The 27,486-nt window shown below is 41.3% G+C and overlaps 1 protein-coding gene across 1 annotated transcript in view; it reads right to left on the reverse strand.

The window, feature by feature from the left end:
• Positions 1–3,344: 3,344 nt before the first annotated feature.
• Positions 3,345–27,486, reverse strand: part of TMPRSS15 (transmembrane protease, serine 15) — a 229,782-nt gene continuing 205,640 nt past the window's right edge. Inside the window, exons 21-24 of the mRNA XM_018556698.1 lie at positions 26,590–26,771; positions 13,019–13,114; positions 7,510–7,649; positions 3,345–3,500 (exon numbers count right to left, since the gene is read on the reverse strand). Of these exons, the coding sequence (XP_018412200.1) occupies positions 3,345–3,500; positions 7,510–7,649; positions 13,019–13,114; positions 26,590–26,771 (574 nt within the window). The remainder of the gene's footprint in view (positions 3,501–7,509; positions 7,650–13,018; positions 13,115–26,589; positions 26,772–27,486) is intronic.

Below are 27,486 nucleotides of genomic sequence, written 5' to 3' on the forward strand. Positions count from 1 at the left end.
TCTTTTCTCTTAAAGGACCTGACACCACAATACGGCTACACATGTATAGCCCATTTGTAGTTACTGATGGCAGGTTCTGATGTTATCTAACATAGAAGTATGAAATAAATCCGCATCGTAGTTTGGAATTACTTTTAATGCATATCATTCAGTTTAGGGAAGGTCAGGTTGGGCAGAACCCAACTTCTGTGATCACTTGGTCCTTGTCTGTTCCCTCTTGTATCTGACTATTGACCAATCCTTGTGATGAACGGCTTCTCTAAATGCCAGTCAGAGAGAGGAAGGACCATAGCCAGAAGTAATTAATTTGGTTGCTGTTTTCACGTTAGGACACCCTGCTATTTGTGGATCCTGGAGCTCCCTAGAATAACACTGAGCCAGATCTTTAAGATGCCTATAATACAGACAAATGTTCAACTCTTCTTTTGCGCCACAAGTTTTCTTTAAAGATAAAGGCCAATTCTTTTCTTGCTTTATTTTTCTACTTAGCTAAGTATATTAATATTTAAATTACAGCTTCAAATAATAGAACTGATAGTAAAGAATAATCTTTGCAACAAGTTAAATTATTTTTAATTTGTTATGCCATAATATGCATTTTGAAATATTAATGGGCCATCTACATGCATCTAGAACAATGACTCTCATTTTACAAAGAGAAAAAACACAATTCTCCTGCCATTATGCAGACGTATTTTGCCAAATTATTTTTTTTGCACAAATTGGCAATGTTCTTCGTCTTTTATTCCGAACTGACGGGGCTTCACAGCCATATCAATCATAGTCAAGTCTCAAAATGAGACTTAACAAAGGAAAAACATGCCTCTGATCCAAGTGACAATTTTCAAATATTTATTTAGAGATTGCCAAAATATTCTTCAGAAATGTACAAAGGAGAGAGGAGTCTGTGTACTCGGAATTTGGAAGTGAGACACAATACGATTAGAGACATTGGTCCTGATGCAGCAAGTGCAAATACAATTCTCATTTACCTGCCAACAGATTTATATAGTTCTTGCCACACAGTTTTGAGATTTACACAGCTCTACCTTACAGCACAGCCATTTTTTTCTGCTATAGTTAAGGTCTGTTACCCCCCCACACACACACACACACCCCTGTGTCTGGGCAATGACTGATGAGCTTATGTCTCTCTGTCACTGAGATTTTCCCTCCTGTAAGCATGACACCTTGTACAACAGCACAACTGGTTTACTCCCTGAGCTGCTTCTCCCTTCCCCAATTTAAGCTCCGCTGTACACAAACTACAACAGGCTAATATCAGGTCAAATTCAGATATTTAGACTGCTTGCATTTAAAAATAAAGTCAGGGATATATTCATGAGCTGCATTAATTTGTACATTTTATATCTGTCTGGAGTTAAGCTTAAGGAATAGCTCCAGGCATATTACATTTTAACTCTTGCAGTGGGGCTGCTCCTGCACTGCAAGGGATAAGTGTTTGTTTTATCTAGGGAGCTAAAATATTAAAGATTTACTCACGAATCTCGGACTCGGCGGGCTGATAGACCACTCCCTGCAGCATCTCTCCCCCTTCGCTGGACAATGAGATGTCCCCCAGTGTCCTCATGTCCAACACAGTGTATTGGAAGTGATGACTCAAGGGACCCTAGACTGCCAGTGAGTGAAGGGGGATTAAGACTGCAGGGACTTTGCAGCCAGCTGGGTCCAAGATTTGGGTGAGTACATCTTTGTTATTTTAGCTCCCTAGAAAAAATTAACACTTAAAGTGACATTAAAGTTACAATTTTTTCCCTCCCCCATAATGCTGCTTTAAGGACTTCCCTTAAATGATGTCTCTTGATCCGATCATCTTCTTCTTTCCATTAGTTTTCCAGAGTCCCTCCAGCGCTGGTGCCGGTCTCTGATCCAGCGCAGAGTCTTTGGGTCCCAGGGTGCCTGTCCGACTTGCACGCTCCCGGTTGCCTGCATTCACCTTTAGCCCTCATTCACACTAGAAAATGCCGGCACGTACAGCTCCGTGCTGCTTGCACGGCCGTATCAGGCAGCTCTTGGGAAGGAGAGGTGCTGCGTCTGATTAGTACGCAGCCCCTGTCCTTCTCTATGGGACTACGTGGCCGTACGCCACCCTATGCTCACCCACCCTGCACATCCGTGCGGGTGAGCGTACTCGTACACTGACAGGATGGATCCTGTCTGTATCTGAGCCAGGAAACACACACCTGCACGGACCTGCACTTGAGGTGAGCGTAGGGGGGCTTATGGACGCGTAGTCCCATAGAGAAGGACAGGGGCTGTGCACTAATCACACGCAGCACCAGTCCTTCCCGGGAGCTGCCCGATACAGCCGTGCACGCAGCACGGAGATGAAAATGCCGGCATTTACTAATGTGAATGAGGGCTTACTGTGTCTGCTCTTCTCCCCTCTGAAGATCTCTATTGCACATACACCCCTTCATCCTGCACGGCCGCTCGAGACACCATCATTTACCTATTTGGTAACTTGTTTTATTATTTTTATGTTTTTGCATGTATCTATTGCTCGGTAGCAGTAGATATATGTAAAAAAAAAGAAAGTGACTGTAATACTACTTTAACCCATGTGGTACGGGGGTAGTCCAGTGATGTCATACGCGATGACATCACGACGGGTGTCACCCTGTCACTGCTCCGGGTGACACTCGGCCTCGGGACGCCCCTGGGGTAGCCCCACTGCAAGGGTTAATATTTGATTTGCCTGGAGTTCTTCTTTAAGAATGAGAGGCAATACCTGGTCATTATCTGTGCAGTCTCTGCTTCCTGCTTTGCAGTGCTACAGTGGTTGGGGCTTTACCACAAGTATTTAAGTTCACTGACGTCCACAGTGACTGGCACAATACTTCTCCAATTTAAAGGATACAGAATTAGTAATAAAAATGTGGAACAAAAAGGCTTGTCAAAATGTACAAGTCATATTGAAAATCACTTTAATGTAAACACTGTATGAATAGCTCAAAATGCTCCCAAATCAAATATGCTATGTTTAATTTAAATACATAATTGAAGCAAAATAAAATCTGAGCAGAATACGTACACTATTTCTATGTAAAACACACATCATTAGCAGCTAAAATAATAGTTTTACATGAAAAGTGTTTTTGTTAACAGATCAACAAGGTGGTTCCAGCATTTCATTTACTGTGGTATCAGGTGATTACATAATATAGGTGTTGATACAAAAGAAGCACTGAATAATAACACACAATTTATTAACATAATTACACTATTATCATTTTAGAATATTGTTCAGGTTTTGGATTGTGCAAAGCAACTTTAAAAAAAGGATTGTTGTGCGAAAAAAGTAGCCTTGTTGAAGGTATTCTCTAAATCAGAAAGCTTTGAATCCATTCTGTAAATGTTGTCACTCGTGCATAAACTCCAGGTCTTTCGGGCTGTGCACATCCATATCCAAATGAAGTCGCTCCCACCAGGTACCAACGATTTTCCTGATGACACATCAGTGGGCCGCCAGAGTCTCCCTATAGTGATCAGCAACATAGCATACAGAAGGAAGCTGTCATTTATATATAGATATATATATATACACCATTTTTACAAATATATTTTATGACACTAAACTCAGGAGTTAAATCTTAAAAATGTATTCAGGTACCGTAACTAAAAATAAAAATGTATCTTATGTGTGTATCACTTGGCTGTAGATTCTTAATCATCTCTGAATTGGTGCTGACACTGTCCTTCCTTCTGGAGGGTGGCTACATTTGATCCCCATGGTCCCTGTGTGTGTTGTAAAGTAGCCACCACTCCAATTCAGAGATGATTTGTGGATCTACAGCCGAGTGACACACACATAAGATACATTTCTGTTCATAGTTAAGGTACCTGAATGCATTTTTAAGATTTAACTTCTGTGTCACTTTAAGTAATGTGAAGTAAAGTAATGTAAAATATTATACATGAGTATTTTGTATTTATATCGTAGCTAGTAGCAGCTGCTCACATTCAACTGGATTTGTTACGCAATGTTGAATGTTGTTCAACATCACAGAACAAGTCCAGTTGAGTGTGATAAATTACCTAATTACTACTAGCCACATCATGACCTAGAATGGCTTTAAATACTTATTTATATAGTGTACCAAGCAGGTGATAAGTTCCAAGCTAGAGCACTAGCTATCTGCAGGCTCTTTGTACAAGTGTGACCTGAAGAGGAGTGAGATTAGATTATACAGATTAAGCCACTGGCTGGGATGCGATCCACTGTATTCCAGCACCAAATTGGGACGGAACCCACTGGGGCTCGTGTGAACTAGCCCTGAATGTCATAACACACATACTGCTTATTTAATTAAAAAAAAAGTATAAAAAACATGTTTTTTGGGGGGGAGCCCTTAAATGGTTTCCTGCACCGGGGCCCTGAGGTTTCTTGTTACTCCTCTGGATTGAGCCCTGGGTCAAACATAGTAGCAATAGAGGGGGATGGTGATTGCAACTGATCTAACCATTGCTTTTACACTCTCCTTCCCATCGTCCTTTGCTCCCTTCCATTATCATTATTGCACCCATCTAACCCTTGTTTTTACACCCTCCTTCTCATCTTCCTTTGCTCCCTTCCATTATCATCATTGCACCTATCTAATCCTTGTTTTTACACCCTCCTTCTCATCTTCCTTTGCTCCCTTCCATTATCATCATTGCACCTATCTAACCCTTGTTGTTACACCATTCTTACCCATCTTCCTTTACTCCCTTCCATTATCATTATTGCACCTATCTAACCCTTGTTTGTACACCCTCCTTCTCATCTTCCTTTGCTCTCTTACATTATCATCATTGCACCTATCTAACCCTTGTTGTTACACCATTCTTACCCATCTTCCTTTGCTCCCTTCCATTATCATTATTGCACCTACCTAACCCTTGTTTTTACACCATCCTTCTCATCTTCCTTTGTTCCCTTCCATTATCATCATTGAACCTATCTAACCCTTGTTTTTACACCATTCTTACCCATCTTCCTTTGTTCCCTTCCATTATCATCATTGCACCTATCTAACCCTTGTTTTTACACCCTCCTTCCCATCTTTCTTTGCTCTCTTCCATTATCATCATTGCACCTATCTAATCCTTGTTTTTACACCCTCCTTCCCATCTTTCTTTGCTCTCTTCCACTATCATCATTGCTTTTTATTGATAGTTTCTTGTCTCCTATTGCCCTGTTTCCCAAGTGTTTTTCAGCAGAGCCAAAGTGAGAATTGTTTTATACAGGATGTCTGTCAAATTAAACGTATATGTTTTAGCTGATAGTGAAAACAGCAATATGTATAACAATGACAAACAGCTAAAATGTTCTTTATCTGTCTAAGCAATCTGTTATTGTAAGGTTGTAGCTCTAATACAGGCAAGGTTGTTTCAATTGCATTAGGCTGTCACAGAAAGCGGTATTGGATTTATTTTTTTGTATTCTTTTTTTTTTTTTTAAACATACCAACACATTCTTAGAAAGCTATTTTATAGAATGAGCCATTCCGCTTGTGACTACTGTGCTGTCATTGTCAGAAAGGTTGGCAAAGCATATCATAAACTCAGCTTGATAGAGTGTATCACAGTAAGGTATGCTAATTCTCAGTCAATGCTATGCACTGTAGGTTTTCAGCTGCTGAATTCCCAAGCTGAAATACATTTTTATCGGCCTGCAGGCCCCCAATTCAATGTATATAGCTGAAGGCTGGAATGAATCTTAATTGGTTTGCAGGGCCCTAAATTACTGTGCGTTGTAAAAGGCTGCTTTGCAATACAACAACACTGTAGGGGTTAATATTATTATTTCTTCATGTGATTTATAAGCTATAACATAGTCTGCAGTAAGTATATAAAGCAATGCATAGCTAACCCTGTCCAAAAGAGCTTACAGTCTAATATCTCTAACACAAATTGACACAGGCTTTCACATTTTCATTAAGAGCAATTTAACCCACCAGCACAATTTTGCATTTTAAGAGAAAACATAAAAACATAGGAAGAACATACAATCTATGTGCACATAGGGCTTCACTGAACATTACAGGTCAAGAGAGTACTAACTACCTAGCTTCTAGGTTACAGAGACTCTGTGGCTAAAAAAACCCCACAATGAAATAACATGTAAAAGAAAAGGACATGAAATAACATGTAAAAGAGTCTCCTGTTTCGTCCTGTGGTTTCACCCACCACCTTACTAATGTGTTCCGGCAGCGCTGTAATGACAGGTGGAACCACAATGCGAAGTGGGGCAGAATAGACATCTGACGCACCCAGAAGTGAAGGATGTTTAAGTTTCGGCCAGTGTAGGTCTGTAAGACTGTGAAGATTTGAGTCATGGCACTGGTCACAGGCACCAGTACAGAGTGACATTTATATTTCTTTATAGTGGCACATTGGCTTTAAAAATGATCCATATTTCTATAATAGAACTCTTCCCTTTTTGAAAGCCTTTACACTACCAAGATTAAGCGTGTGTGTAGGAAAATAGGGGAATTCACATGTAAAGCCCTACTGAGTTGGTGATCCTACTGAGCCACATGTCTGCACTTACAATAACATTGTTGCAGACACAAGCTAAAGAGGAAAAAATAGCCTTTAAAAGAGCCCTGCCATCCACACAGGATGTGCTGTGTGTACAGTTTCCAACTGTGACAGAATCTATACCAGGGGTAGCCAAACTCCGGCCCTCCAGCTGTGGTGAAACTACAAATCCCATGATGCATCTCTCTCCGGGAGTCATGTCTGTGGCTGTGAGAATCTTGCAATGCCTTGTGGGATTTGTAGTTCCACCACAGTTGCAGGGCTGGAGTTTGACTACCCCTGATCTATACATTTCTTATACAGTATAGCTGGTATTCTAAAAGCCTTTTGGTGAAAGCCCAAGTGAATCATCAGTTTCAATCCAGTGCACTGCAGTCATCAAAACAAAACTTGTTCTTGTCTAACAGTTTTTTTTTTCTAAAGCAGCCACAGCTTGAGTAGAAAAGCCTTCCCCTGCCTGCAGCTGCAATGTGAAACCCTTGCTCTCTGTGTGAAAGCAGTGGTCTCATTGCAGAAGTCTGACAATATTTTATCAGACCTATAGCTCATGCTCCCTGATGATGAGAAAACTCTGGCCGTGACTCAGCAGGGAGAGCGATGGACCTCTACAGTGGGGGCATCGCTTCCCTACAGAGAGCAAGGATACTTTCTGCACCATGCTGCTGGGGACAGGCTCTTCCACTCAGGTTGTGTCTGATTATGAAAAACTGAAGACTTTGTACCGCTTTTGTTTTGATGCACACAAAATGTATTTAGCCAGTTTAAACTGCAAGGTAAACTATAAAGTCCAGTCAAAACCCAGACAGTAACAAAAACTTGACAACGTTTTTGTTACTGTGTGCCTTCCATATTGGAGAGACTTCTCATCATTTCTGACTCTGCAAACCCAAGCTATTCTGCAACTTTAAAAACCAGATCTGGAAACATTGCAATGATAAAAAAATTCAACTTTACGCTTCATACCTGACATGTGTCGATCCCTCCTTCATTATATCCAGCACAGACCATACTGTTGGTTATATTATACTCAGGCATTTGCTGCTGGCATTTGCTTTTGGTTATCAGAGGTACCACAGCTTCTTGCAATATATTAGGAATAGGACCTGTAGAAAAAAAGCAGGAGAATGATTAGAAATAATAAGGATACAGGTCTAGCATAAATAAATTACAAGTAGTGTTATAGAAAAGAGCATAGGTGTGCTGGAGGTACAGAGGTGTGCCCAGAGAACAGTAGTAGCAGATGTGAGGTAGGGGATACAGAAGTATAAAAGTGTACAGGGGGGGTGACAGAGTGATGACAGAGGGGTGTGGAGGGAACATTAGTGGCAGAGGTGTATTAGGAGGTACAGAGGTGTGAGGAAAGAGAAATAGCACAGCGGAGGCAGAGGTGTCTAAGGGTATTATGGTAGCAGAGGTGTGTTAAGGGGTGAAAAGGTGTGCAGGGGGAGTACAGTGGTGGCAAATGTGTATTGGGGAGTACAGTGGTGGAAGGAGTGAGTTAGGGGGTACAGACGGAGTACAATGGAAGGAGGCAGAGGTGTGCAGGGGGTACAGTGGTGGTAGAGGTGTGTTAGGGGTTACAGAGGTGTGCTGGGGGACATTGGTGGCAAAGGTGTGCTGGGAAAGGCTGCAGAGATGTGCAAGGTAATGCAGTGGTGCAGAAGTGTTGGGAGGGAAAAGTGGTGGAAGAGGTGTCAGGTAGGGGGAACGAGAGGTGTGCGGGGAATGCAGTAGTGGAGGAGATGTGAATGAGGTTCCATGATGGAAGAGGTATTGCAGTTGGAAAATCTTGTTGCAGCCCCTAAATGAGATATGAGAAGACAATTCAGCCCACCAGGGTAGCCGTTTTGGGTGGAATTATCCTTGTGTACTTTGCATAATATGGGCAGTTTCAGAAGCACATTAGAACTGATTTTTTTAATCAGATTTGGTGACTGAACACAGGCTGACAATAACAAGTGACTTTTGTGATTATGATCATTGCTTGTGAAAGTGAAACTGTTTCTAGCCTACTAGGGGACTTTTGTTACAAAATGTTCTCCAGAGTGGGTGCATTCCTTGTCAAGTTAGTGCATCAGACTGAAGGAGGAAAATATTGGTACCACCACCACCAGGAATATCAAAGGCATTCTTGGAGAATATTTGTCCATCTATGTCATTGTCCTAAACACAGCCAACTTCCTGTACATAGGAGAATACTGCCACGTGCAAGCCATCTTTAACTGATAGTGGCTGCGAATCAAGAAGAAACAAACTGTACAGTGCAATGCTATACATTATCAAAAATTCAACATTTTCTACAGATAAACCTGTACCACAAACAATTTTACCCACTTAGGTCAATTACTACCCAGGGGCAATGACTTGTGGACAGAGATGAAGATTAGCCTAGTAGATACCCCAAACTCTTAGATGGCTCACAAAGCCAAGCTGGGATCAGGTTTAAAACACTGTCTTCACTTGTCAAGATGAAATGGGATAGGTATTTTGCATGTCTCAATGCCACTCAGGCAGGGAGTAAAAGAGGTTCCAGCAGATTGAAATCATATTATAATCCAGGGGCATGGTTAGTGCATTATGATCACCTTCCCCAAAGTTTGAAGAGTCCAGATCTACATGACTGTAGAAGAGGGTCCTAGCATCAGCCCGACCCACATGTAGTATTATTGTACCTCAAACTCCCAGATGGTCCTTGTGCCTCTTCACAGCCTGCACAAATGCTTTGACCTGGTATGATTACTTTCACACACATTTACACTATATTGCCAAAAGTATTGGGACGCCGGCCTTTACACGCACATGAACTATAATGGCATATCAATCTTAGTCCGTAGGGTTAAATATTGAGGTGGCCTACCCTTTGCAGCTAGAACAGCTTCAACTCTTCTGGGAAGGCTGTACACAAGGTTTAGGAGTGTGTCTATGGGAATGCTTGACCATTCTTCCAGAAGCGCATTTGTGAGGTCAGGAACTGCTGTTCGACGAGAAGGCCTGGCTCGCAATTTCCTTTCTAATTCATCCCACAGGTGTTCTATCGGGTTGAGGTCAGGACTCTGTGCAGGCCAGTCAAGTTCCTCCCACCCAAACTCACTCATCCATGTCTTTATGGACTTTGCTTTGTGCACTGGTGCGCAGTCATGTTGGAACAGGAAGGGGCCATCCCCAAACTGTTCCCACAAAGTTAGATGCATGAAATTGTCCAAAATGTCTTGGTTTGCTGATCCCTAAAGAGTTCCCTTCACTGGAACTAAGGGGCCAATCCCAACCACTGAAAAACAACCCCACACCATAATCCCCCCTCCACCAAACTGTACACTTGGCACAATGCAGTCAGGTGAGTACCGTTCTCCTTGCAAACGCCAAATCCAGACACGTCCATCGGATTGCCAGACAGAGAAACGTGATTCGTCACTCCAGGGAACATGTCTCTACTTCTCTAGAGTCCAGTGGCAGCGTGCTTCACACCAATGCATCTGATGCTTTGCATTGCACTTGGTGATGTAAGGCTTGGATGCAGCTACTCAGCCATGGAATCCCATTTCATGAAGCTCTCTAAGCACTGTTGTTGTGCCAATTTGAAGGCCACACAATGTTTGGAGGTCTGTAGCTATTGACTCTGCAGACAGTTGGCGACTTCTGAGCACTGTGTGCTTCAGCATGTGCTGACCCTGCTCTGTCATTTTACGTGGCCTACCACTTTGTGGCTGAGTTGCTGTTGTTCCCAGTTGCTTTCACTTTGTTATGATACCACTAACAGTTGACCGTGGGATATTTAGTAGCAAGGAAATTTCCTGGAATACCTGAATCCAATGATGTGGAGTGGTGTCCCAATACTTTTGGTAATATAGTGTATATAAATGCTGAGAAGAGGCTATTTTGCGCAAAGTCCTTTTTTAAGTCTAGCGTACTGGTCCTTTGAACATTAATTTCAAAGCTATAAACTGGAAGGTGGACAGTACAGTCACATGTATCACTGCTGGCAATGCAGATAATTTAATTTCAAGCTGTCCGTTTTTACACAACATATCCATTGAATCAGCATTTCCCAGCGGTTGTGCTTTTAAATTGGTGGCCTGATTGCAAAGCAGGTCAGTAATTACTAGCATTTTATTATCATGGATGTAATAAACAGTGCCAGTTTATGGGGTTATTAAAATGATTTCCTCACATAAATTTTGATTTAGAAATACAGCATAATAAACTCGATTGCCATGTTGATGAGGTTGTTAGTAGGAGTATTTTTTTTTTTACTTTCTTTTTTTAGTTGTTTGTTGACTAGCTGGGTTAGCAGCCATAATGTCAAGAAATAGAATTAGGACAATGGCTATGTATCTGCTGCATTGCAGAGGAACCCTGTTCACCTCTGCTGAATCTCTACAACAACATCACTTCAAAATAACGTCAGCGTTGAAGAAAATACATTTAAGCTGTCAGAAAATCATAAACTGTCCATAGCTGTTTATTCAAAGACCTGACTAAACGAAATAACCCGAGAAAAACATTTTCCACAAACCCCTTTATAAAAGTGTATATTACTAAAACTTAGGTAGACTAATGATTAAAAGGTTTTGGAGCTGGTTCAAAGGTGGGCAATTAAATAAATAAAAGGAAGATGTGGCACCTCGTGTACAATAACTGGTTGGAGAAACTGAATATTCAGTTTGGAAAAGAGATGTCTTCAATGATATTTCATTATACTGTATGTATAACTAAATCTAAGGTCCGTACAAAGGTTATACCCAGTCATTAAAATCTCATTTAAGCTTCAACATGTAATTTCAAAGGTTGTTTTCAATTTTATTAAATCTTTGCTTTTGGTAAAATAATACCTGTGATTCTGCCATTAAAGACATATAGACAGGAAGTAGCTGAAAGGGACTAAAGGGAATCAGCAGCACTGAGACTTTAGGAGTGAATAGGTATAGACACATGCCTCCGAGGTTAGTATATACTGATGTAATGCAGAAGATGGGCAAGGACACATACCCCAGAAGTCAGCATAACTTGATGTGGTGGGGTGGATTGCTATAGACACATACCTCAGGAGTCAGTATAAACTAGTGTATTGGAAAAGACTGGTACGGACACATACCTTAGGAGTCAGTATAAAAAAATGCAATGGAGAAGATGTATATGGGCACAACTCGGGAGTTACAGACACATACGTCAGGAGTCAACATAAGTTGGTGTAATGGAATGGATTGCTACGGACACCTATTTTAGGAGTCAGTATACATTGACGGATTAGATGGGTATAGACACATACCTCAGGACTCATACTAATGTATTGAAGTGGATAGGAACAGACACATATCTCAGGCATCAGTATAAACTTAAGTAACAGAGCAAATGGGCACAGACACAAAACCTCAGGAGTCAGTAAAAACTGATGCAGTAGAGTACAAGGGTATACACACATTTCTCAGGAGTCAGCATTAAAGAATGCAGTGGGATGCATTTGTACAGACACATACCCCAGGAGTCAGTATAAACTCATGTATGGGAGGTAATGGGTACAGAAGCATAATTCAGAAGTCAGTATAAACTGATATAATGGACTAGATGGTTACAGGCACATACTTCAGGAGTCAGTATAAGCTGATGTAGCATCAGTATAAACTGATGTATTGAAGTGGATGAGAATGGACACAAACCTCAGGGGTCAGTAATGCAGTAGATGGGTATACACATATTTCTTAGACGTCAGTATAAACTGATATAGTGCGATGGATTTGTAGAGACACATACCTCAGAAGTCAGTATTACATGATGTAGTGGAATGGATGCATATAGACACATACCTCGGGAGTCAGTATACACTGATTTATTAGAATATATGGGTACAGAAATATAGCTCAGGAGTCAGTATTGCCTGGTGGAGTGCAATGGATGGGTATAGACATATACTTTGGGGTCATTGTAGGCTGACTTATTTATTAAGCGCTAATAAGCTGCCAAATCTTTGGTGGTCAAGTTGTTAGCTTGGCCACTTCCAGTAAGCATTACCAAAATTTTCTGAGAATATTGAACACAAATGACAGGAAAAAGCTCTCTGAAGACCACTTTAACACTTTGCAGCTACTTATTAAATCAGTGTGATCATTTCGAAGAGTGACGGGAAAGTGGTGTTAATTGGTTATAGTCAGTGTCAGTGAAGTCAAGAGCTTCTACATTCTCACTGACATGTTGCATTTTGAGTTAGCATGGAGTTCTTCTTTAACCGCCATTAATATGGGTAAAGGTTCAGATTGAATCAGAGCGGTTTGCTTTTTAAATGGTAAAATGGTGTGGGAAGATATTTTCTAAACTCAGTTCCTAGAATTAGCTGTCTTTCTAATAGTAATTCCCCCCAAAGGTTAGGGCAGGAAGGTGGGCTTTACACATTACAGGATGGTCAGAGATGTCATAACCCTTTAGATAAAGTTAAGTATTGCTCTGGAATGATGCAGCAGTAATATTATATCTAATGTACCTTGACTTTGGGTTCTTCCCCACCCAGCAATGGAACAGTTCAGCCCAGATGGAAAATTACTCAGGCTCTCCGGCAAACACACCGGCTGTATGTAATCTGGTAAGAGACAGGTAAAATGTACAAAATGTTACACAGTCTTAATAACACAGACTTTGTATTTATGTATTGAGCATAGTAACCGGAATTAGGGAAGATAGGTCTGATTTTAGAGAGGTCAGGGGTTAAGAGGCCACTTTTACTTTGTATAACTCAAACCAGAAATCCAGTCAAATAGCTCACCACACATGCATGTGAAATGGGTCATAGATGGGCAGACCATGGGCAGAACTAAGTGGCACATGTAGAGCCTGAATAAAGTTTTACAAGCCAGTGACATAATTCATGTGCTGCTGAATTTGTTGACTCCACTTAGCTATAAACACAAAATAAGACTTGTTTCAGCTGCCAATGTTTTTGATTTGCCAATCTGGTAATTTCCCCACCACCGCCACAGTGTAAAACCACTAATTATTGAATATAAATTGTAGAATGACTAAAGTTCAAGGATTGTGTGTTCTGAAAAAATGTTAATGTGCCGTTTTGGAAAACCTTTTCTAATGTACTTGAAAACATTACCAGGAATGATGTTTACTTAACTTTAGGTAAAACATATCTAAAATTTCACATGCATGATGCTAAGGGGTACATTCAAAAAAACACCATGATCAGTGTGTACAACAGGAAGTTATATAAGTTAGGAGACTCAGGGTAACACAGGAGCAGGAATTAGTACAATCCACTTGAGGTTCTGTTAAGGACTGAAAAGTCAGAGTAAGGGAGTCCAAATAGTAGCTATAGGGACAGAGGTAGGAGAAGATCCACTTGAGGTTCTCTAAATGACTAAATGTAACAGAGTCGAGCTGGAAGCTGTAAGAACAGGTCTGGTTAAATGTGGGGTCCAAATGGAAGTGTTAGTGTCACAGTTAGGAGATTAAGGGGGTTATTAACTAAAGAGCCAAAGGATCCAGCCATAGCTTTGACTGATCCTTCAGCTCTCTTCGGCCGCAGGAGTCGAACCGACGGGCTGCTGCACGGGCTATTCACAATAGCTCGTACAGCAGCCGAAGGCAGCCGAGCCAAAGGCATATGCTTCGGCTCAACTGAGCCGAAGCGGGAAGAACAGCCTGCCGTTCGCACCACAAATGACAGCTGGATGGAGCCAGCCATGATCTCACGCCTGGCTCCACCCAGTTGTAATGACGGATCGGCATCCCAAAATGACCTGGGGATGCTCATCTATCATTAAACAATAACATCTGGCCGGAGCAAGCTGTGATATCACGGCTGGCTATGCCCAGTTGTTATTCATTGGCCGGCACCTGCTAGAAGACTCTAGCAGGTGCCGGCCAATAGGAAAAAGTGGGGTGGAGTGAGCGGTCTCCGCTAGCTCTGCCCAATTGTTTTTTTTTTCTTTTCTTTAAAATATCTTAATTTTTTTTTTGACTATTTGTTTTCATTTTTTTACATATTTTCCAACTATTTTTTTCCCTTTCTTTTTACTTATTTGCTATTCTGCTCGGTATCACTAAGTTAATCTAATCACTCACTGCCGTTCGGCACCTATGGGAATAGGGGCGAATGGCAGCGAGTGAGCTGCTGGAGGTCCGGCTCAGCCAGATGTTGGATGTTGGAGTCGAAGTTCTTTTGCACTTCAGTTCAGCCGATAATGCAGAACATGTTTAGCTGACCGAAGGCAGCCGATGTACGGCTGAAATCAGCCGTACTGAGCCGGAGTGAATAGCTGAGCGTCGTTCGGCTCACTTCCCTTCGGCTCGGTTATTCACTCGGCTGCCTTCAGCAGCTTTGTGAATAAGCCCCTAAAAGTTAAGTTGCTGCTTGGTCTTTATATGCTATAGATAACGTTTGGAAAGTGTATAGCATTTTCTGAGACTCTCCTTAATGCACTTTTTTATTTGTTGTTGTCACTGAAGGACAAATACTAATTATGTGAGTATTTTTAATGATTTGCACCAAAACAATCAGTGTATTACATCCACACACAAATATAAATATATATATGACTTTCATGATGCAGAGACAGAACTATTTCTCCACCAGTTTTGGTCATTCAGTAAGCCTCAGCATCTCCATCAATCATAAAATCAATTTGCCATGCATGCTGTCGGTTACTCGGTAGGGAACAGGTTTTCTCTGCTTTTAAGAAAAAAAAAATATTATATAAAGTATATATAAGTCCAAGTTGTAACTGCAAATGGGAACGCAGTGCTGAACTGAGAAAATTGCTATTAAAGCAGATTTTTAAGAGTTTATTCTCTTGCTGTGAATATATTTTGGTGATGGATACAAACTACAAATCAAAATTGTATCTTTCATTTTTAACAGAATTTTCAACACTCTGGCTGGTTACATTCTTCTGATACACACTGCCAATGAAAGCCACTGACATGTATGACACAAACTCTGAAAGTACAAAACATTATAATAAACATACTTATTTGAACTGGTCTTAAAAGCCTTGTGAACATGTCTTGAAAATAGTGATTTTATTATTTTAATTCATAAATTGATTCTGCATATAAAGTGCAAATTGGGCGTTAATTATTTGAATTCTTAATTTGTTTCACAAATGTTTTTACAATAGATACAGTATATTTAAAGTTAAATTTGTACAGCAAGAGTAGATACTTATTTAACACAACAAACTTATTTTCTGGTAATTGTAAAGATGAAAAAATGGCAGCTTTAACATGTAGCCTAAAATGGCAACTAATATTGTAGTCCTAAGTTAAAAAATAAAAGTAAACTCAAATTTTTTACTTAGCTATAGACATATTCTGATATAGATGACTGATCTTCAAAAGCAACTCTTTCACTTTTTCTTTTCCTTTAAAACTTAATCCCAGCATAAATACTTGTGTGGCTGTTGTTCAAACCACCAAAGAATTTGTAGTTCTGTTTGTCCAGTTCTAATATTTACATTGTCAGACAGTAAAACAGGTTGGAGATCTGACACTTCTCCACTGTAGCTAAACAATACAGCTTGGTAGCCTCCCCATCTCCAGCCTGTGATAAGGAAGCAAAGGAACAGCTGCAGTTTAATGAGCTCATCACTCTCTTCTTCTGTCAGCATGTTCCTTGTTAGCACATGTGTTTTAACGCACAACTCCTGATTCCCAATACTGGCTCATCCTTCTATCATTATTGTATAGGGGATTACAGGAGGTTGATACCAGGTCAAATTCAGGTACTTACCACAGCTGCATTTAAAAGGTAACTACACTATTATGTGGCACTCCATAGACAGCCTCTTCTTGGGAATAAGGGGTTTCCAAACCACCAGATTGCCAACAAACAGACATGTGGTGGACTGGTGAACTACACATATAGCCATGTAAAAAATGTAAGTACATCCCATGGAGATTGCTGACTTTTTCAACATATTTGGACGGACACACCTTAACTCTTTACTCAGACAGTGCCTACAGATAAAGGTTATATGCTGAAGTAAAAATTGCCTTATCTATAATTTCTTCATAAAAATGTTAATAGATGTAATGGTGCACTGTGGAAAATGTAAGTACACCCTTTGGCCTCAGAAGCCCTCCTTTAGGAAAAATTACTTCCTGTAGGCATTTTGCATAACAGTCTACCATTCTCTGACATCAACATCTCAATGGGATTCAAATCAGGGTTTAAACTAGGCCAGTCTACTAAGCAAACAAAGAAAAAAGTCACTCAAACCCCTATGCCAAATCTACCCAGGGAACTGTGGTGCTTGGTAAAGGCCTCTGGCTTGACCCCAAACAAATGCAAAAGTGAAGAACCCGGCACTCCCAAGGATCCTCTTCAAGTATAAACATTATTTAAGCAGCATAAAAACAGCACACAGATACTCTGACACGTTTCAGCATAGCTATGATTAAGGTCCGTTGGTCGGGCTGAAATGCATCAGAGGTATTTGTGTGATGTTTTTATGACATTTGAATAAATTTTATAACGTGAAGAGAATTCCTGGGAGTGACAATTTCTTCACTCTTGCAGGCCAGTCTACAACCTTCAGTTCCTTCTTTTTGAGCTATTCCTTGGTGGATTTGCTATTATGCATTGAAAGATCAATTTCAGGTTCAACTTCAACTTTTGGACACATGGGGTTGCTTTACCATGGGGACATTAGCTGTTCAGTTTGTAAGGGAATTTACACTTTGCAAGGGAAGTTTCCTGTTGGGTTAGTGAATGAGGTGAAGCTCTGCTGACTTCCATCACTCAATGATGCTTAAGCCCAGAACGCTTGGAATACATGCAGAAAACCAAAAGACTGTGTTTAAATGAACTACAGGTGCTCTTTTCACCCTCCTTCCCTATATTTTCATGCACATAAAACTAAGCAAAGTGACTGGCACCTATGATTCTGAACATCCTAAGGAATAGGAATTTACCCTTAGATGAATGTCACTGGAATATATATTACCAAGAAAGTGTGTCTGGGACATTTGTAGTGCACTATTCAATAGCTGAAGAGCCATATTTAGTTTAGCTATGTCGGTGTGGTTACCACTACATCTGAAATTACATTAGGGTTAAAGGATAAGTAAGCTTTTAGATAGAGTGTACTTACCATTTTGCTCCTGCCAGCTCAATTAACCTACCCTCCCTCTCCACAGATCCATATGAACCTAGTTCTTGCCATGGGGTTGCTGGGAAGACATCCCCTAACCCCAAAGAAGTCTACACATGGACAACAGGAAATACCTAAATTCTTAGAGAAAATACCGGCGATACAGAAGTTGTATTACCTACCATAGGATTTGTATTTCTGTCCATCCAATCCTGAGATTTACAGTCTGTCTGACAAGGAAAAAAAAACTGAGTTTTCTCTGCTGCAGTCCAATAACACTTAGGCACCTTTCACAGTGAAAGAAGAAGCAGCAGACTGATGAGATCATTTCTCTGCCACTCTACTCTCCTCTCCTATCAGCATCCTTCTTGTACTGCAGCATAATTGATTCGCTTCTTGTGCTGCCTCTCCCTCCCTGTAATGGCAACCGCCGTCACCGCTCACCTGGGAATCGGGGGGTACAGGGTTCTGCCTCACGGGACGGGCCGTCTGCGTTCCGGCAGGGTGCGCGCGCATCTGCTTCCGGGTTCGGACGGCGGGTGCGTTCCACCTTGGCACGCGGAAGTGCTTCGTCTCGTTCGGCGGCTCCTCCCCCCGCCTCTTAGCCCTATATAAACGCCCCAGTGAGACAGTATGGCGTTCCAATATTGAAGACTGAACGCCTGCTGTCTCCTGGGACCCCCCATACCATCCAACACTGCTACCTTCTACAGAGGACCTTCAACGAACTCCACTTGGACCCCCAGCTCCTTCTGCTACTCCATTTAACCGCAAGTACCCTGGCATATTGCTCTCCATTGAGTTAAACTAACTGTGTGTACAGAGAAGCTGGATTAACTTGCATGCTCCATCTAGTGGTCCTTTTGGAGAATACAACTTTACCTCTAAACCATAGCTGTTATCGATACTAACCTAATTGACAACCTGAACCTTACATCTTCTATTATTGTTACATTTGATGGGGGTTATGCAGTAATAATCCCATCCATCCTTTTACTTCTGTTTATTTTGGCTGTGATGCTTGAACCCTAACTCCCCGTTAAGATTGGGAGTGAAACCAGGGTTCCGTCTGATTGGCCTCCGCAGTTGTGATCCACAAAACCCCAACCTCACACCAGGTGTTACACTCCCCCAGTGTGAGCTGTGCCTTACAGGGACGGCAAAAGGCTAATAACAAGTCAAATTATTACTTACTGCTTGCATTCATAAAAATACACTTAAGAATGTATTCATAAATATAGAGCTGCATTATTTGTGTCTTTTTATCTGCCTAGATTTGAGCTTTAAAGTGATATAAAAGTTTTTTTTTTTTTTACATCTAGGAGGCCTACCTTTTTTAAATATTCTGTTCTTTTTCTTTAAAAATGTTCTGTTCTTCATTCTCAAGTGGGTCCCCACAGCGCTCTCCCCCTGCCCCCTGCACGGGTGCCTCTATCAGCTAACCGGTTGTTGTGGAGGCACCCGTGCATGTGCGTTCCTTGCTGTCCACAGACACACACAGCCCTACGACAGGCCATGCCCCTCGTCTCCTCCCTAAAAGAGGTGTGCACAGGTAAGGGGGGGGAGTTTGCACAGAAAAAGATACTGGGCATTTTTTACCCTAATGCAGGGAATGCATTAAGGTAAAAAACAACCAACCTTTAAATACTACTTTAAGTTATGTGATGTATATAAGTGAAAATACTGCTTTTGAGAGTCCTTTTGTATTTGTTTTTCTCATCATTCATGTTTTTATTTTTGTAACAAATTCTATTTGTTGTAGGCACATGTAGGAGCATTTTTTACTAAGTGATATTATTTTTCCCCATTCTGCCTTTGTTCTCCATCTCATATGAACAAAGCCTTGTTAAATAAAATCATAACCCCATGCCACATAGAATAAAATGTCCTCATCCAGTAGTCTAGCACATTGCACAGGGCTAGGAGTTATTAGCATGCATAGACTCCGAATGTTGGCTAAAATAGTACTGAAGTTCTTTGCTAAAATCTGTCAGATAGAAATATCTTTCATGACCTCCTGACACCATAAATATCATATATATCGAGGAGGAAAACGAATCCCAGCTTTATGCAGTGCAGCAGACATAAACCAGCCTCCACAAAACAATTTGAAGGTCTATGCATTTTTTTCAGCTTGGCCTGTGAACTATTCTGATTCAGTATGTTGGGACTGCAATTCACTTCATAGCTAGACATCGTATCTCTTCTAGAACACAAACAGACTTATTTAATAAGACCATAAGCAATGTGCAAAGTGCAGTAACCCATGGCGAACAACCAGATGACCCTAGTTTGACTGCTTTGAATGGATGAAAAGTGAAATCTGATGGTTTCTATGACTTACTGCATGCCAGCTTTGCAGTGCCTTATTAAACAGTAAATGCAGGCAATGGGGGAAGTCAGTTCTTGAATAGCAAAAGTTTTGAAACTGTCAGCTTACATGTGATATAATCCTGTGATGTGCCGTTCCCCTGTATGTCTCTGTGGGGGCCTGCAATGGACTGGGTAGAGTATACCTGGCTTAGACATGCACAGGACTCAGGAACAGGTGTTCTAAGAGCACCAGATTACTGCCATTGATGTGTATGGCCTGTGTAATTCACTGCTGTTTTTCTTCCAAAAAAAAACCAGAAGCCCTGGTCAAGTCAGGTACATTCCAAGATTAAAGCAACCCTTAAAGCAGAACTGCACCAACAATATAAAAAAGGAAAACAATGAATAGCTCATTGAAAGATAAAATAACAAAACCAGCTTTTGCTGCAATATTCCACTTCAATCCAGAGATATTTCCACGCAGTACTTTTCTTCTGATGCTAGATGTCCTCAGTCTGATGGCATCAATCAACCAACTTCCTCTTAAAACAGGTCGTACTGGACTCTCGATAACTGGACAGTGAAAAGAGAAGCAGCACAGTTATGAGCTCACTCTGCTTTCTTTTCCCATCAGTGTGCTTTTTGTCAGGAAAATAACTAATTAACTCTTTTACTGCTTCTTCCTCTCACACTCAAGCCCTGCTATACAGGGACTGCAAAGGGCTGATAGCAGGTCAAATCCAGGTACCTGCACTGCTTGCATATAAAATATTTGGAGACCATGATGTCTAAAATAGGCACCAGAGCTAGATCTAGTACACTCAGCACTCGATGACAGATCACGCACCCTCTTTTGAGAAATGCCCCCTCTTTTAAAATGAGCCGTGCACTGCTCATATTTTGGCTGATTGTCCTGCTGATTTGGCCAGCATTTGAGCTGTGCGTGTTCTTGTCGGCACCACTATTAGATCCATACCCGAAGTCAGTCCCCCTGTGCTTTTGTTAGTACTCAGCCTGCATACAATGTGTTTTATATGAATAATAGATTTCTGTGACAAAATCCTGTATAATTATTACCAGTTTTTGAGAGAGTGAAGCCTCAAAGCTAGCAATGCCACTGGTTCTGAAAACATTCTCAGGCTAAATATTGGTTCATCATATAAAATAGCTGCTGTGCATGTGAAGAGAAAGGTATGCATTATAATTAATCTTTGAAAGAATCATAGAAATACCAGGGTTCCTTCCAGAACATGTCTGGAACTGCTAGGATAGTCTTCTCTATTGTAGCCCAATGCTTAGGTCTGGAAGTATTTTATGTCCTTAAAGGGACTCATTAAAGGCATTCCCTGTAAAAGAATATACTAACCGCACGCCATTATATAAGTGAAGAAACAGTCATTTCCAGTGTTAATCTCCTGTGTCCCCCACAGAGTTCAGTGGTTCTTAAGGCTATGCTCTACATCACTACTGTATTAATGGAGCTACATTCATTGGCACATGCAGCTAAAAACCTGTTTACTAGGTTTCAGGGAATGCTTTTGCACTAAGTTACTTCGGTTACCTGTGTACTAAAGATTTTGGGCTCCTCCTCCCCTTATCTATAATACCAAAAATCAGTGACCTGACATGCCGTGCCTTCTGTGCTGGGTGAGGCATCCCCCAGCCCACTGAAGCTCCGCCCCGCCCTGCTGAAGCTACGCCCCATCCTGCCAAAGCTCCGCACCATACCACTGAAGCCCCTCCCCCTGCTCTGTAACCAAGCTATGTCGGGAGGAGGAAGGGAGGAGACAGGGAGGAGCCTCCCTGTCCCTCACTTGCTCGTCACTGGTGAGGGAACGAGATCAATGTCCTCACTGTTTTTTTATGCTTTTTTTTTATTGGACAGCTTGGACCAATGGCGCTTTGCCATTGGTCCAAGCCATCCACAGAGCCCACGCCTCTAACACAGAGTAGAGTCTGTGACAGCTCTTGCCTCACCAAGTTAGGTTACACAAGCAGTGGGGAAGCCCGCTGCTGTGTAACCCAACTACCTGTCAAAAGCCGGATGCAGTAATCAACAGGCAGCGCTCCGTCCATGACAGGTCACACAGTGGGTAGGCTTTCCCTGCTGTGTAACCTGTTACAAGCCGATCTGAATGGAGAAAAAGCTGTCAGCTTCAGACTTGAAGCTGACACCTTTTTTCTTCATAATACTAGGTGAGGCTCTGCCTCACCTGCCTCCCCTGACCGAAGGTACTGCCCAAAATCAGACCTCATGCAAAGCAGACCAACTTTACCCTGCCAAGTTCTGCTTTGTTTCAAATTGATGCAGTGTCTGGAGGACATGACCCAAAGCCCAATGTTTATGGATAAGAATATACACTTTAACTAAAGTAACTATATATGTATATAGTGAGATCAAGCAAACCATTGCTGGAGACTTCCTTCCTTCAACTTCTAAGAGGTTGGTTTAGAGTAAAAGACATCTTCAGAGATGAAAAACATACCATCATACTCATGGATATACATGATGGCTTTGCAACCATTGATTACATCAGTCTGTTGGGATCAGCTCCTTCCCTTTTCTACCTATAAATACCCTCTTGGTTGGCCACAATAGACCCCACTGGCCTGACCAAATAGTTTAACCCTCCTCTCTCTTCCCCATTTACTGCCCCTACCCATCCTGTTGATAATTCTTCTTATCTACACTCACCATCTTTCTACCTCTCTTCCTCTTTTTTCACACCCTCCCCTCTGTATGCACTCTTCAGGCTTTCATCCATCTTATTATTTCTACAACTGAACCCCCCCCCCCCCTCCACCTCTGTACAACTTCCCAGCTTGTGAACATATATAGCAGTCTACCCCTCTGGTGTTCTTCTGAAACCACTTACACTTGTAACCCCCTCCCCATATCCCACGACTCATCCCATATCCTTCTACAGTTGCTCTTTTTGACAGATAAAACCACAAACTCATCCTACCAGATAATTTAAATATCTAAGCGCAGTTCATACCTCTGGCAGTGTTGAGGGATAGGCATGGTACTCTATGCCTTCCCCTCTCTCTTTCTCTCTTTCTTGTTGATGTTATTTTATGTCACATTCCCTACTTATACAGAGATGTAGGCCTGTTTCTTACCGCTGACTAGCGTATTGAGATGACTGTTTGTACATGCAGGCTGATAAGACCTCTGAAACTACTGATCTTACTGTTATGTAGACATGTGTATTCAACCTACTGTTTTGGACTCAGTATAATCCTGCTCTTATACTTAATAAATATATATTGTAAGAAAATAAAGGAAAACAGCCACCACATCTAAGGAATAGTAAGCTGGAATATATAAGTTTTTTGATCATGGATTTAGATACATTCAAAGCAGAAAGTGAGCCAGAGGGCAGGTTTGGAGCCTTGTTTTTTTTACATCTCAGGGCACTAGTTCAGACAAATGCTCCCCTAATATAATGGAAGTACTGAGCAATTGTGTAAGTATATACTTATGCTGACCATGACTCATCCAGTTGGTGTACTAAAACCAGCGGCGGTCACAGTAAACCTTTGAATACACAGTCATGACAGCCAGAGGTTTTTGATGCTTAAGAGTCATGATACAATTTTGGCATACATGATGATGTTGTCCCGCAGATGTGAGACGGAACTAATCTCAGACGCAGATGTGAATTTTTTTCCCGCAGCATTGTATCAGGTAGAAGCAATCAGTAAAAAAAAAATTAAATTAAACCATTTAATGTGAGATTGACTGTAAAAAAAAGTAGTGTTATTCAAATGTATCCAATATAAAAAATAATAAGTCTTTTGTCAAGCGAAAATGATGTTGATAATTTCATTTTGGTCTGAAATACACAAGCCAGTCACTGAGCATTTGAATAAACTGTATCATGCTGTGCTCTTTCCCTCTGACAACATACTGCAGTGTCTTCTTTGTGCTCCTGTCATGGAAATATCTGCAGAATTTATTCTATAATACTGGTGACAAAGGAAGTAAAAAAAATGGTTATCTTGCAATATACTGCAAGTGCTAAAAACAAACCAGTTTAGGAAGCTATGAAACAAAATAAATAAAAAATAAAGGGAGGCATACAATACAATCATTTCAAAGTGATGGATAATTTGAAAACCCACCAATGCCCTGCATACAAAATGACTGTACAAAATTAACACTGTGTTGTCTTTCAGATTGATACCACCTGAGATATAAGACAGCGTCCCTCAACCAGGTTGGCTTCTGGCTTCCCCAGGGGTGCCTTGAAATTGTTTGCACAGTGTTATGCCCTTCCATGGTGCAGGCAGCCATCTGATGTGAAAGGGGGAACTCTGATGTTAAAGGGGAAACTCTAATGTGAAGTGGGGCACTCTGATATGTAAGGGGGCTCTCATATAATGTGGACTCTGATTTAAAAGGAGGGCTTCTGATGTGAAGGGAGCTCTTAATGTGAAGGGGGGGCTTCTGAAGTGAAGGGGGGCTTGGGATGTAAAGGGGGAACTCAGATGTAAAAGGAGGGTGCTCTGATGTGAAGGGGAGCTTCTAGAATGAGAGGGAGAACTCTTATAAGAAAGGGGTATTCTGATGTGAAAGGAGGGTGGATCTGGTGTGAAGGGTGTCTCCTGATTTGATGGAGAAACTCTGATGTTAATGGGCAACCCCATTTTTTTGTGTGGGGTCCCCACTTAAAGTCCATACCAGGCCCCTATCTGGGATAGAGGCAGGTATGGATTTTGGAGGGGCCACATGTTGCTTTCCACCATCACATTGTTTTTACATTTTAGACTGGGGTGCCTCATGATTCTGCATACTTTATATAGTGTTATGACTAAAATAAAGGTTAAGACACCTTCAAATAAGAAAGAATAATAGTTCGCCCCCCTCCCCTTTGTCTTCATATTTTCTTTGCTGTACAATTATACAGATGCACAAAAGGGCAATGTTTTAATTTTGCCCAACTAAAGGTCTGCAGCCATAGTACCAACATCTTACACTTTCCTGTTATAGCAGATATGCAGAGTGTCAAATAATGACTGTGCAGTCTTATAGGTACCAGAGTTAGACTCTAGTCTACTATGTAATTAGCTCTTAGTATTAGAGTTGGTCTGACACCTCCCCATATCTTCTATGCAATACAAATCTGTCCGAGGATACCTATGCTAAGGGGCATGGCTGGTACTCAGCTATGCCATCACAGAGTACCTCCGAGGTAGCGAGCAGAATAAAAAAAAATTAAACAAAAAGGAAAAAAAAGAGATACAAAATAACTTTAAAAAATGAAAAAACAAAGAAAAAGAAAAAAAAGTTAAAAAAATAATTTAAAAAATGTAGAAGGAAAATAAATACCATACCAGACCCTTTAGGGGATCCCCAGGTAACAAAAAAAAATATTGCTTAGTGTTTCCTCATAAGTCATTCCGAGCCCTTTAGGTTTGGTAGGAACCCCACCCCCAATAATGCGGAAAAAACATGGGGTCCCCCCTAAAATTCTTGCCCTGCCAGACCTGTGCCCATCTGAGCACAGGCCTGGCAGGGCAAGAAAGGGGGGGGAGACAAGTGAGCGCCCTCCCTGCTCCATACCAGGCCACATGTCCTCGACACTGGGAGGGTGCTTTTTCAGGGTCCCCCCTGGGGACCAGGGCCTCCTCCCCCACAAGCCCTGGGGCGTTGGTTGTGGGGGTCTGCGGGCAGGGGAGCTTATTTGCATTCGGGTACCCCCTTTTAAGGGGCACTCAGATGCACCTTCCCTTGTGAATTAGTAGGGGTACTTATATAAATAAACACACCAGACTTTTGAAAAAAAATGATTTCTGACAATTCCAAAAATTGATCCAACAACATAATCCTAAAGTCAATCACAATGTCCAGCGTTGTCCACGATGTTGACAACTTGTCGAAATAAAAAAACCCTGACGCCTGCCAACCCATCCACACGCGACAAACTCCCGTTGCAAAATGACATTCTGACAAATGCTGGCAAAATATAAACATTTGGGCGGAGCTAGTGGTGACATCACCGCTAGCTCAGCCCTACAGTTTACATTGGGCTGACACCTGTCAAAGTCTTCCTGCAGGTTGTGTCTCTGTAATACATCAATTATGTAATTTTAAATGCAAGCAGTATAAGTACCTGAATTTGACTGGGGATCAACCTCTTGCAGTTAAATGTATAGCAAAGTTCAAACTTGGGGAGGGAAAAGCAGCCCAAGAAGCAACTCAATTTTGTTGCAGTGCAGACCATGCTAATAGGAGAAGAGGGCAGATTGACAGGTGGGCTCATAAATCTGCTGCTTCTCCCTTTTCTGTCCAGTCACAGGCTGGGGGTGCAGCAGAAAAAAAAAATCAGGTCTCCTGTCCTGTCAGATAGAGCTGTGCTGTGTGGCAAACTAGTTTATATCTCAGGATAGATAGAAATATAAATCCTTTGATAGGTACAACAGCTTCCACACATAATTTAAACTGTACGTTTAGCTATTTGACTGAGGTTTTGCTTTCAGGTAAATCGAAAGGCTGTATATAAATATGTGGGCTTGGGCGAACTCAGGCGAACTGGGTTTGCACCAAGTCCAGGCTCATCACTAGTGGACAGCATTAGAATTTCACTGATTGATTTCACTTGTTGCCTTGCACCATACCATTGTCTTATCTCCTTACCTGTATAATTAACTTTAAGCTCTAGATGCATCATGACTATGTCGCTGTCTTTGGTGCGCCTGTTGTAATGTGGATTTATGATGATCTGGTCAATCAATCTGGTCTCCGTTTGCGGGTATGTGAGGTTAAAACTGTTATGCATTCCTAGAATGGCTTTCCATTTGGACGGTATTAAGTTCCTTCTGCAGATCACAAATAAAAGTTCAAAACTGTTAACATGTTAACAATTGACAGGGTTATTCACAAAAGGGTGAAGAGTTTGAAAAAGGCAGGGGAAGTGAACAATCTAGGACAAAATAGCTGATTTGGAAAAGGTATCCAATTCAGCTCACTTTCTAGTTCAGCTATGCTGTCCTAGATTGTTCACTTCTCCTGCCTTCTCCAAAACTCTTCACCCTTTTGTGAATAGCCCTGTGAATGATAAGCTTGAATGCTTCCTTCTCTATGTTCTGTGTTAATCTTTGACCTCTTTTGCAGTACATATAATTCAAGTTTTGTATCGGATTAAGTGAGATAGTTTATTATAATTGGAAAGCACTTAATGTTTTCTGACTGCTCCACAGGACACAAGTTCCCTAACACGGAATTATCAGCAGATCCCAGCTAGAAAACTATACATTATAACAGTAGCAGGAACAACGATGCAATTATAAAGGGGTTATTAATTTAATTATTAAAAACAGCTAAGTTAAAAATCTCTAGTCAATTAGTCATCAGCCTTGTGATGCAAATGATTAGTATGCTCTAGAAACAATTGGTTTTGAGAGACTGATTCTTGGCACCTCCATGCTGCATGGAGAGAGGCTAAATGCAGTAAGCAGTGCAGCTGAGATCTGCCTCACAACCCACTGGGACCTCATCTGCATATTGCTAAAGGCTTTATCTGTGAACCACACA

Source organism: Nanorana parkeri, unplaced genomic scaffold, assembly GCF_000935625.1.
Source record: "Nanorana parkeri isolate BGI_ZX_2015 unplaced genomic scaffold, ASM93562v1 scaffold248, whole genome shotgun sequence".
Taxonomy (NCBI): Eukaryota; Metazoa; Chordata; class Amphibia; order Anura; family Dicroglossidae; genus Nanorana; species Nanorana parkeri.